General features: G+C 42.4%; 2 protein-coding genes across 2 annotated transcripts; both read left to right on the top strand.

The window, feature by feature from the left end:
- Nucleotides 1-2,581: 2,581 nt before the first annotated feature.
- Nucleotides 2,582-4,767, top strand: LOC140872057 (uncharacterized). Its single transcript, XM_073274790.1, has 3 exons — nucleotides 2,582-2,701; nucleotides 2,770-3,327; nucleotides 3,841-4,767. The coding sequence occupies exons 1-3, from the start codon at nucleotides 2,582-2,584 to the stop codon at nucleotides 4,765-4,767; spliced, it is 1,605 nt and encodes a 534-aa protein (XP_073130891.1).
- A 2,392-nt stretch (nucleotides 4,768-7,159) lies between these two features.
- Nucleotides 7,160-7,847, top strand: LOC140872056 (uncharacterized). The gene is made up of 2 exons (XM_073274788.1): nucleotides 7,160-7,445; nucleotides 7,561-7,847. Exons 1-2 carry the CDS (start codon nucleotides 7,160-7,162, stop codon nucleotides 7,845-7,847), a joined length of 573 nt encoding a protein of 190 aa, XP_073130889.1.
- Nucleotides 7,848-11,764: the final 3,917 nt, after the last annotated feature.

The raw sequence follows: 11,764 nt of genomic DNA, 5'->3' as shown, positions 1-11,764 counted from the left end.
TATCCAACCATCCACAAACTCGTAGGGTGAGCGCCCTACTACAGGATACTTTTAAGGTAAAAGCTCAATATGTTCATGTATGCAACATACAGTCATGACATGCTGTATATAAAGGCATATAAAACATGCAATCACATAATCCATGCAAACACATAATACATGCATAATAAATCTGGATATCTCGAATAATACTTCCGTACCTCATAAACTAGGCAAGCTAGACCAGCACTATGTCCAAGCCTATAATCCGCACTACAATGCAAAGTACTCATGCATTATAATCTTATTCTAAAAGCCTTAACTATGCTATAGAATACTCCCTATTACTATAAGGAGCCAGAGATATACCTACGTCCGTCGTCAGCCCGCTGATGACGACTGCCCCAGAACTTGGGCACCGCTCCGCCGCAACCCCTGAGCAACTGGCCAACCTCCGGACCAAGCCTAGGAAGGATGGATAGCAGGGTTGACCCCTAGGTTTTGCCTACCTGGTATTATTTTATTTTAAGTATCCCCAGTTACTCTGATTAAGATTATTTTATTGATTAATTGCATGCTTAATTTTTTATTAGTAGGTGATCATGGTGCGGGTAACTACATGAGCGTCGGAGGGGCTACGCCGGGACACCCTCCCGCCCCCCTCTAACATTTGATTGATTTCAGGTTCATCTCTAGACTTGAAGCTTTGGGCTTGAGCGGGATCTGGACAATCAAATTTTATTGAGTATCACTTGGTGCCGTCTGTGGGAAGCTCTGAGTTGAGACGTAGAGATGGTTGGAAGGATAGGGAGTAGAAAAGCTCACACCACCTTATCTCTCCTAGGGCCAAGGACGGGGGAACCTCCCCCTAGGAATATGGTGGGGAGTATGACCTTGGAAGAGTTGGGCCAATTTATCACTAAGGTTGTGGGAGAGGCTTTGAAGAAAAATCAGGAAGCCTCGCAAGGCCAAGATCAAGAGCAAGAGCAATAGCAAGAGCAAGAACAAGAACAAGAACAAGAACAAGTGCCAAATAAGGATGAAATGGGTCAGCGGATTCAGGTAGGGGGAACCCTACCCCCTCCGGGCATGAATGATCAAGAGAAGGAAGAAATGTGGAAGGAGATAAGGATGTTGAGGCAACAACTTGGGGGTAAGGGTTCAACTCTTAAGAAAGAAAGTCCATTTTCCCTTGAGATTTTGGAGGAAGAACTTCCAGCTAGTTTCAAGAAGCCAAGCGTGGGAGAATATGATGGAAGTACAAACGCGGAGGAACATATGGGAAGATTCAAGAACGCTGCCTTATTGCACCAATACTCCGACGGTATAAAATGTCGAGTATTCTTGAGCACGTTGGTAAAGTCCTCCCAGCAATGGTTCAACATCTTGAAGCTTGGGTCCATAAGGTCTTTTGAGGATTTCTGTGTGGTCTTTATGCATCAGTTTGCTAGTAGCAAGAAGTACCAAAAGAACTACTTGAGTTTATTTGTGATGAAGCAACATGATCAGGAAACTTTGAGGGATTTTATCCAACGCTTTAATGGTGCAGCTTTGGAAGTGCCGACCGCTACTCCTGATATACTGATCAGCGCCTTTACCAAAGGGTTGAAAGGAGGTGAATTCTTCAAGTATCTAGTTAAGAAGCCTCCACCAAGTTACGATGATCTTTTGGCACGAGCGGAGAAGTATGTGAATTTAGAGGATGCTCAAAGATACATGAGGACTCAACATAGGCCAAGGGGTAGTACTGTGGAAAGGACGGATAAAGGAGGCAGAAAACGAGGGGTGGGAGAAAAGAAGGATGATCGAGCTCGAGGTAAAAGGCATTTTTCACCTTATGTCCCCTTGGCTCCAAATAGGGATAAGGTGATGGAGGTAGATGAAGGAAGAAGGAGCCAAGGAAGTTTGAAAAGAGTCGATGAAGGCCCTAAGTTTCTTCCACCTACGAGGAGGGAAAGAACTCCACCAAGAGGCAATCAGGAGTTTCGATCACCTCCGTGGCGAGGTCGGGGTCTTTCCTGGGTAAATACAAGAACAGAGGATCCGAGGAGATAGATGGAGGGTCAGGGTCCTCCTCAAGGAATTGACCAAAGAAGGAGGAGGGTGGATGAGGCTAATAACCCTACAAGAGGTATGATTCATATGATTTCAAGAGGAGCCACCGACGGTGATTTCGGACGGGCGCGTAAAGCATATGGAAGGAGGATGGAGAACTCTGAAATATCTAAAGAGTTGAATTTACCTCAAGATCCCATCATCAGTTTTGGACCCAAAGACCTTCGTGGTGTTGCGGCTCCGCATAATGATGCTTTGGTGGTCACGATCACAATCGCAAATTATGATGTGGCAAGGATATTTGTTGACAGTGGGAGTTCAGTGAATGTGTTGTTCAAAGGACGTTGGATCAAATGAAAATAGAAGGATTTGAATTGGAGTCTATTTCAACACCTTTGTATGGGTTCACGGGCCATGCTATTCGACCGTTGGGCCAGATTTTCCTCCCAGTATCCATGGGAAGTGATCCTAGACGGGTCACCAAGATGGTGAACTTCACGGTGGTAGATGCTCCTTCCTCATACAATGGGATTTGGTTCGTCCAGCTATGAAGGATTTTAGAGCTGTGGCTTCCACGTATCATCAAAAGCTTAAGTTTCCTGTAGGAAGAGAGGTCAGAATGTTGCGTGGGGATCATAGAGTGGCACGACGATGTTATGAGGGAGTGGTGCGTGAAGAAGGAAAAAAGGCACGGTGGAAGTTAGCATGATACGGGGGGTGGGGCTATGTTAACAGTGGCTAAGAGAGAGGTTCAAACATTGGAGGAGGAGGAACCCTAAAGTAGTGGAACTGGGGGCTAGCGGTGAGAAGCTTAAGATTGCTGCTGATTTGGAAACGGAGGTCAAGGAAAAACTTGTTATTTGCCTAAAGGCTAATCTTGATGTATTCGCTTGGTCAATTCAAGAGCTTAGAGGTATAAAACCAGCGGTTATGGAGCACAAGTTAAATCTCTTGTCCAGAGTTTTCCCTGTAATGCAAAAGAAGAGGCATTTCGGACCCGACAAGGATAAAGTGATAAAAGAGGAAATAGAGGAATTTCTTAAGGCTGGGCACATTCGAGAGGTGCAATTTCCTACTTGGCTATCGAACGTTGTGTTAGTGCCCAAGAGCTCGGGTAGATGGAGGATGTGTGTGGATTTTAGAGACCTCAATAAGGAATGTCCAAAAGATTGTTATCCGTTGCCTCGAATAGATCAATTGGTGGATTCTACGGCCGGTCATCAATACTTATGCCTAATGGATTCTTATCAAGGGTACCATCAAATCCCTTTAGCTATGGAAGATCAAGATAAGGTAAGCTTTATCACTTCTGAGGACTCTTTTTCTATGTGGTCATGCCCTTTGGGCTTAAAAATGCCGGAGCTACATATCAGCGTTTGATGGACAAAGTGTTTTCCAAGCAAATAGGGAGAAATGTGGAGGTGTACGTGGATGATATCATGGTGAAATCAAAAGACGCAATTGGCCTTATCCATGACTTGGTGGAGACATTTTTCACCCTAAGGTCTTATGGATTGAAGTTGAATCATCAAAAGTGTATGTTTGGAGTGAAGAGTGGAAAATTTCTTGGGATATATGGTAACCGAGCGTGGGATTGAGGCTAATCCAGAGAAGGTTCAAGCTATACAAAATATGATGTCTCCTCGAGGTCCAAAGGAGGTTCAACAATTGACCGGGAGAATCACGGCCTTGGCACAATTCATTTCTCGGTCAGCTCATCGTAGCCTGCCTTTCTTCCGTACCTTACGGAAAGCCAAGAAGTTTGAATGGGGTGAGGATTGTGAGAAAGCTTTTTGAGAATTTAAGAAGTATTTGGCTGAGTTACCTGTGTTGGCTAAACCGGTGGATGGAGAAGGGTTATGGGTGTATCTATCAGCTTCGGAGGCAGCCGTGAGTTCTGTTCTTGTTAAAAAAGAAGGTTCAACACAAAAGTCTGTTTATTATGTGTCGCATGCACTTAAAGGGGCTGAGTTGAGGTATTCGGGGTTGGAGAAGTTGGTGTTGGCAATAGTGATGACGGCAAGACGTTTGAGGCCATATTTCCTATCTCATCCTATTGTGGTGCTTACAAACAGCCCTTTGGGAAGGATTTTAACTCACCCAAATGTGTCGGGATGGTTGGTGAAATGGGTTACTGAGTTGGGAGAGTATGATATACAATATGAGACAAGAACCGTTATTAAGGAGCAGGCTTTGGCCGACTTCTTAACCAAAACCGTTCATTTAGAAAATGAGGATCCATGGAAGGTGTATGTTGATGGTTCATCGTCTATTGAAGGCAGTGGAGTAGGGGTGGTGTTGATCTCTCCTATGGGTGAGGAAATGAAATTGGCAGTGAAATTAGATTTCAAGGCATCTAACAATGAAGCTGAATACGAAGCTGTTTTAGCTGGGCTTTGGGCGGCTAGGAGTGTGGGAGTTGTACGGATACATTTCTTTTCCGATTCACAATTAGTAGCACAACAAATGAAAGGGGCATATGATGTGAAAAATGAAAAGCTTATTGAGTATGCTCGAGAAATGGATAGAGCAAAAGAACAATTTGCGGAAGTGGTCTTCGAGCATATACCTAGAAGGGAAAATAAGAAAGCAGATGCTTTGGCGAAGATGGCTGGTTCTATGGGGAGTTGGAAAACTAGAGACGTGGTATTGCAGGTGGAGCTCGCACCTCATATGAGCTCGGTTATACCTGAACTCGCGGAGGAGGATTGTGTAAGAGTGGGTGCCCAGTGAGCCAACTGTGTGGCTATGGGCTTTGATGACTCTTTGTATAAACAATCTTTTGTTTAATATTATTTACACTTTTATGGCAATGACTTTATATTACTTCATATTGTTATATTGTGATATACTATTGTTGTTTTGATAAAGACCTTGAATATACTATAGTGTATGTAAGATGTGGTAGAACATGGAGATGTCTATCATGAAATACATCTTATAGTCACTGTATATTCTAAAACCGTTCCTAGTCGATTGAGCCGTCCGATAATAAGGATAAGGATCGCTCGAGTTTGAGACTAGCATTTGCGATGCGGAGTACCACGTTTCATTGGTAGGGAACATGGAGATGTTCGAAGCATGCAAATGGATATTCATAGGATGAATAATCGAACTACCCTATCCGGACTTTCCAAGTGGTTATCACTTATCGAGTGGATAAAGTCCGCGGTTTTGGTTGTACACCATTAGTCCTTACGACTTGAAACATCATGGAGACTCTATATGCTAGTGCTGTGCTTTGACTCGTTTACCGACTCTATGGGGGTCATCAGGTGTCGAGATTGGGTACAGTTACGACACATATAGGAGTCAATGCATTGTTGTCAAGGATTCACCACATACTTGCGAGTGTGGATATCCTATGCGATCTGAGGAGATATTAGTGTGACAAATCTCTGGCCAGAGTACTTGATGTGATTTAAGAAATGGTTTCTTAGTAGCACATGCGATGTCACTAATTTGATCTTCAAGATGCATTGCATAGTTATCGAATCTTGAGCGACTCTCGATATACCAATGGTTGTTGATTCGATCGGGATATGGATGAAGGGACCGTACTGTACGCTAACCAAAATCTACTGGTTCTTGTAGGCACTATCAGTGATACCTAGGGAATCATGGGGCGATGTTGCTAGGCGCTTTACCATGATTCGTTGGGCAAGTCGGAAAATGTTGTTCCGAGTCACAAGGAGTTGTGAGCCCACGGCTAGCTGTATCCCTGAACCATTGAGGGTCACACAGTGTAATGGAGTTTTAATCCCCGTTGAGATAGTTAAATTTAAAGAGTTAAATTTAATGAACTAAGGAGTTGGACTTCTTAAATAAGAGTAAGGGAGTAGGATTTCCTAAAATGACATAGGGATGGACATTTTGGAAACCACTGAATTCGGATTCAGGAAAATTTATTTTGACTTTAAAATGTGCAGAAATGGTTTCTGTGCACATTGGTGAAATCAGTTCATCAATCGGAGTCACGATGAATTTTATATTAATTTCTGAACGAGCGGGCTTTGCTTGTCGGGCCCCAGCTTATGACTAATGGGCCCTAAGGTGTTAGTGGCCTGCATTATAAATAAGTTATTTCAGTACAGAAATTACACACAACAGGTCATAATTTTTGAGACAGAGCAAAAATCGAAACCCTTCTCTCTCAAAGAATTTTCGGCCGTCCCCCTCCTGCTCTGCCCGAGAAATTTCGGTCTGTGATTTTGAATCGCAGTCAGGAATAACGAATCAGATTCGTTTAATCTCTTCGCAGAAAACTTCTGATAGATTTTCTAGTGCAATCTATCAGAGGGATTTAAACCTCATTCGTGGACCTGATTGAAGGAGTTCATCGGTTCCAGGGAGAGACAACAAGAGCAGATAAAATCTGTTGGTGTCCAGTAATCTCGTTGCGAGATTGAAGGTAAAATTTAATTAATTGTTATTTGAATTTTACACACACAATAATTTAATCGTTAAACGGTTGATACCCAAACCATGGAATTGTTCCATGATAAAAATTTTTAAACTTCCGCTGCACCGGGTATCAATCGTGATTGATCAGAGAGCCGCGTTTTCCATCAGATTGGAGGGTCGTTATAATTAATTATTTGAAGGAAGGAAAGCTGCCCAAGGACCCTAGGGAAGCTCGAAGGTTGAAGTTAAAGAGTTCAAGATATGTATTGATTGAGGAAGTTCTATATAGGAGGTCATTCGCATGACCTCTCCTTCGATGTTTAAGTTATCAAAAGGCTAGTTATGTACTTAGAGAAGTACATAAGGTGTTGTGGGAATCACTTGGGAGCCCATGCTTTAGCAAGAAAGGTCTTGTTGGGGGGATATTGTTGGCCTAACGTCTTGGGAAATGCCCAAGAGTTGGTCACATCATGTGATAGTTGCCAACGACATGCTCGATTGCAACATCGACCCGCGGAGCTGATGAAGACTATCGTCTCTTCTTGTCCTTTTGATCAATGGGGTATGGATATCGTGGGTCCTTTTCCCATAGCCCCTGCTTAGAAGAAGTTTTTATTGGAGGCGGTTGATTATTTCTCGAAGTGGGTGGAAGCTGAGCCTTTGGCTAGGATCACTGAAGGAGATGTGTTGAAATTTTTGTGGAATAATATAGTGTGTCGGTATGGGGGTACCTAGGAGGCTGATATCCGATAATGGGAGACATATTCAAGGAGCTAAGATTCAAGCGTGGTGTAAAGAGATGAAAATTCAGCAAGCTTTCACATCTGTAGCTTACCCTCAAAGTAATGGCCAAGTGGAAGTGACAAATAGATCATTGGTGCAAGGCTTAAAGACTAGACTTGGGAAATCAAAAGGGAAATGGGTAGATGAGTTGCCAAGTGTCTTGTGGGCGTATCGAACTACACCTAGAGAAGGAACCAAAGAAACTACCTTAAACTTGGTTTATGGTAATGAAGGGGTGTTACTGGTGGAAATCGGGATGGAATCAGCTAGGGTCATGTTTTACGATGAAGATAATTGAGAAAAAAAATTTACTGATAAAAAATTTGGATTTGGTGGAAGAGAAGAGGGAGGCTGCAGCAATTCGGTTGGAAGCTTACAAAAGTCGTATGACTCAAGCTTATAATCGTCGAGTTGTCCAGAGAAGCTTTCAAGTGGATGATTTGGTCTTAAAGAAGGTGCAAGAGGAGCAAAGATGGAAATTGGACCCGAAGTGGGATGATCCTTTTAAAGTCATTGAGAAGCTTAGCTCGGGAGCCTACTACTTGGAGGATAAACATGGCAAAGCTTTGAAGAGGCCCTGGAACGCCTATCATCTTAGAAAATATTATCGTCAATTTACCTACTGATGTATCTCGTTTTGAATTATCGCTTTTGTAAGCATTTCAAGTTCAATGAAATAAATTTCTCATTTTGAAGTAATATGTGTTGTTCTGTTATAAAAATGAATGGTGTTTTGCATGGGTTCCTAGATTATGTGAACTCTAAGTATATGTAGAGTTTGAGGGTTGAAGGTTGAAAATTATATTTTTCCTACTAAGGTTATAACCTAGTAGAGGAGTTTGAGGGTTGGAGGTTAAAAATTATATTTTTCATACTAAGATCATAACCTAGTAGAGGAGTTTGAGGGTTAGAGGTTAAAAATTATATTTTTTATACTAAGGTCATAACCTAGTAGAGGAGTTTGAGGGTTGGAGGTTGAAAATTATATTTTTCCTACTATGGTTATAACCTAGTAGAGGAGTTTGAGGGTTGGAGGTTAAAAATTATATTTTTCATACTAAGGTCATAACCTAGTAGAGGAGTTTGAGGGTTAGAGGTTAAAAATTATATTTTTTATACTAAGGTCATAACCTAGTAGAGGAGTTTGAGGGTTAGAGGTTAAAAATTATATTTTTCCTACTAAGGTTATAACCTAGTAGAGGAGTTTGAGGGTTGGAGGTTGAAAATTATATTTTTCCTACTAAGGTTATAACCTAGTAGAGGAGTTTGAGGGTTGGATGTTGAAAATTATATTTTTCCTACTAAGGTTATAACCTAGTAGAAGAGTTTGAGGGTTGGAGGTTGAAAATCATATTTTTCCTACTAAGGTTATAACCTAGTAGAGGAGTTTGAGGGTTGGAGGTTGAAAATCATATTTTTCCTACTAAGGTTATAACCTACTAGAGGAGTTTGACGGTTGGAGGTTAAAAATTATATTTTTCTTACTAAGGTCATAACCTAGTAGAGGAGTTTGAGGGTTGGAGGTTGAAAATTATGTCATAACCTAGTAGAGGAGTTTGAGGGTTGGAGGTTAAAAATCATATTTTTCCTACTAAGGTTATAACCTAGTAGAGGAGTTTGAGGGTTGGAGGTTTTTTTTTTTTTTTTTTAAAAAAAAAAACACCGCCGGAAGCGGGGGGTTAGGCAGACCCCTACCTGTATATAAACATAAAAAAGCGATACAAATAAAACCTAACGGAGGAGGGGGACTAGGCCAAGACCTCCCCAAAAGGCTATACAAAGGTAATAAGAACATCAGAACAGCTAGGGTATCGAAAAATATACAACCAAAGCATCCCTAGAAAATAAGTATAAACAAATAACATCAAAGATAGCTAACTAAGTCAACGTCAACAGTCATCCTGAGCAGCAAAAGCTGGAAGATAACCACAGCTCGGCCCAGCAAAATCAAAAACGGACACTGAGGCGCGAAGAGTGGCTGGTATCAACCTGTGCATTAAACCTAGAGGAGATCCACAACTCCAGGCCAGCAAAATCAAATCCGACACTAAAGCGCAAAAAGAGGCTGGCACCATCCAGAGCTGAACAACAGATCAAAGCTATGCAAGAAATATGTCCAAAAGTCATGATCAGCTGGGAAGTCACTATACATAGGCCACGAGGAAAAAGAGGAGCGACCGCAAACCAGCAGACCCAGAGCAAAAAAGCAGGAGAATGGCAAAGGAAACTCAAGACGTAACCTAACTCCCAAGAAGACTGGAAATCCAAAAAGCGAGGGGCACGAGAGACCGCCCACAAAACATCCAAACAACAGCAAGAACCAGGCAAGGGGAAGCCCAGAGAACGCCTGGTGATCCATCACCCTGAAGAAGCAAAGCAAGCAACAGGGGTTTGAGGGTTGGAGGTTAAAAATTATATTTTTCCTACTAAGGTAACCTTAGTAGAGGAGTTTGAGGGTTGGAGGTTGAAAATCATATTTTTCCTACTAAGGTTATAATCTAGTAGAGGAGTTTGAGGGTGGGAGGTTGAAAGTCATATTTTTCCTACTAAGGTCCTAACCTAGTAGAGGAGTTTGAGGGTTGGAGGGGGGAATTAATTTGAAGTATGTGGTGTGCCATGTGAAAATTAAAAATTGCAAATGAAAAAAATTTTATACATGCAAGAAAAGCAAGATGAGGAAGTTCATATGTCCATAAATATTGCGACACAAAATGATGAAACATAAAAGTCATACATGTCATACTGACATGTAAAAAGTAAAGACGGAAGATAAAACAGTATTCATCATGACAAAATAACCGCCTAAAGGTGCACATCGTCCACGGCGATGATAACAAAACATAAATAAATCAGCATGAGCCTAGATATCTGATGCAAGGCTCGCCAAAAGATCTCTAAGGCTGATGAAATCAGTGGAGGCACCTGGAAGAGGGTATCCATTGTCCTTGAACTGCCTCACGGCACCCGTGAAGCCCACGTCCAAGTACCAAAATGCTTTGGGACCGCAAATCTCTTTGAACTCCTTGGATTTGAGGAATTCTTCCTTGAAGGATGATCTTTCTCGGGCTAGTTCTTCTTGGTGTTCCTGTTGAGCCTTAGCTTGGGAAGACTCCATTTCCTCCTTCAATTACTGGATCTCTATCTCATGACTCCTCTTTAGCTGTTGGAGCTCCTCCTCCTTCTTCATCAGTAGCTCATCAGATTGAGCCTTCCACTCTTGCAGCTCATGGTCGCGTGCTCTTTGTGACTCCTCAATCTTGGCCGCAAGCCCGTCAATAATGGACTTGTACTTCGAGTTTTCGAGAATGACTTTCTTGAAGGAGTTGATGCGTGCAACCAACTCTCCTAAATACATGGCACCCTGAAACAAAAGATCAAATATGAACAGTGTGAGAATGAAGTTATAGCACACGATTATAAATAATGAACTTAAAAAAGGAAGAAAGGGAGCTTACATCTGTGATGCTACTGCAAGTTCAATTGACAACGTCGAGGTACTCGAGAGAGTTCAGAAATGCGGCATCAGCAGTAGATGGAAGATTGTATAGGAGCCCATACGTAATGTGATTGGGACCACGTCCCATGATGGTCGACTCCGGGGTGTACGAGTGGTATATGCTCGGACCCGTGTGAGGGCTGCCCGGATGGCTGAACTCTGTTTCCTCTAAAGAGGAGAGGGATGCAAACGAATTTGTAGAGAGCTTCCGTTTTCCTTTGGATTTGACTGAAGGGCTTGGATTGGCGGGAATCTTCTCCTTGCCATGGGCGCGAGAAGTCTTGACTCGCGGAGGAGTAAGAGAGTTGGACTTCTTGGAGGCTTTCTTAGGCGGAGCTTGCTTTTTTTTGGTAGGGCCTTTATCTTTCTTGACAGTGTTAGGGGCCTTCGCCTGTTTTTTCTTGGGTGGCTCAGCTTGAGAATATTTCTTGGGCTTAGAGGCGGTTGAAGCCAGTTGTTTCTTGGGAACAAATGATGAACCACCAGCTTTCTCCTTCTTCTCAAGCTCACGAAGGAATATGGCATTCATGACTCTAGTCCCTACAAAGATGAAGATATAAAAATATGAGAATATTAGAAGATATGGAAGACTTTTCATCATAAAATTTAAAAGGTAAAGTAGCCACCGGCATCACCCTCCAACTCGACACCTGCAGGGCTATGATTAGCGTGGCATAAGAGATCTTTGGATAAAAGGTGAGGAATGCTAAAGCACCTATCTCCCAGTTTCTCTCGCATGCGAAGATATTCTTTGTTTTTCTTGAGGTTTTCGGGAGGATCAGGCTTAGTAAAGGAGGAATACCACCCAGTGGTGCACTGCCACTCTTCAGGGGGTTTGATGAAAAAGAAACATTTTTTTCTAGCTTTTCACGTGACTAGGAGCACCACCGAAAAGTTTGGGATTGGAACGAGAAGCCACATAAATATACCCCTCTTTCGATTGACCTAAGACCAAGAAGTTGGAAGAAGTGGCGCAATTCACCGGAAGACCCAAAGAGTGGAATAACACCGAAAAACTACAAATAGTGCGGAAGACATTGGGTGACA

This window comes from Henckelia pumila, unplaced genomic scaffold, assembly GCF_033568475.1.
Source record: "Henckelia pumila isolate YLH828 unplaced genomic scaffold, ASM3356847v2 CTG_461:::fragment_3, whole genome shotgun sequence".
NCBI classification, from domain to species: domain Eukaryota; kingdom Viridiplantae; phylum Streptophyta; class Magnoliopsida; order Lamiales; family Gesneriaceae; genus Henckelia; species Henckelia pumila.
The sequence above is the reverse complement of the archived record's forward strand: the minus strand, read 5'-3'. Positions and strand labels throughout refer to the sequence as shown.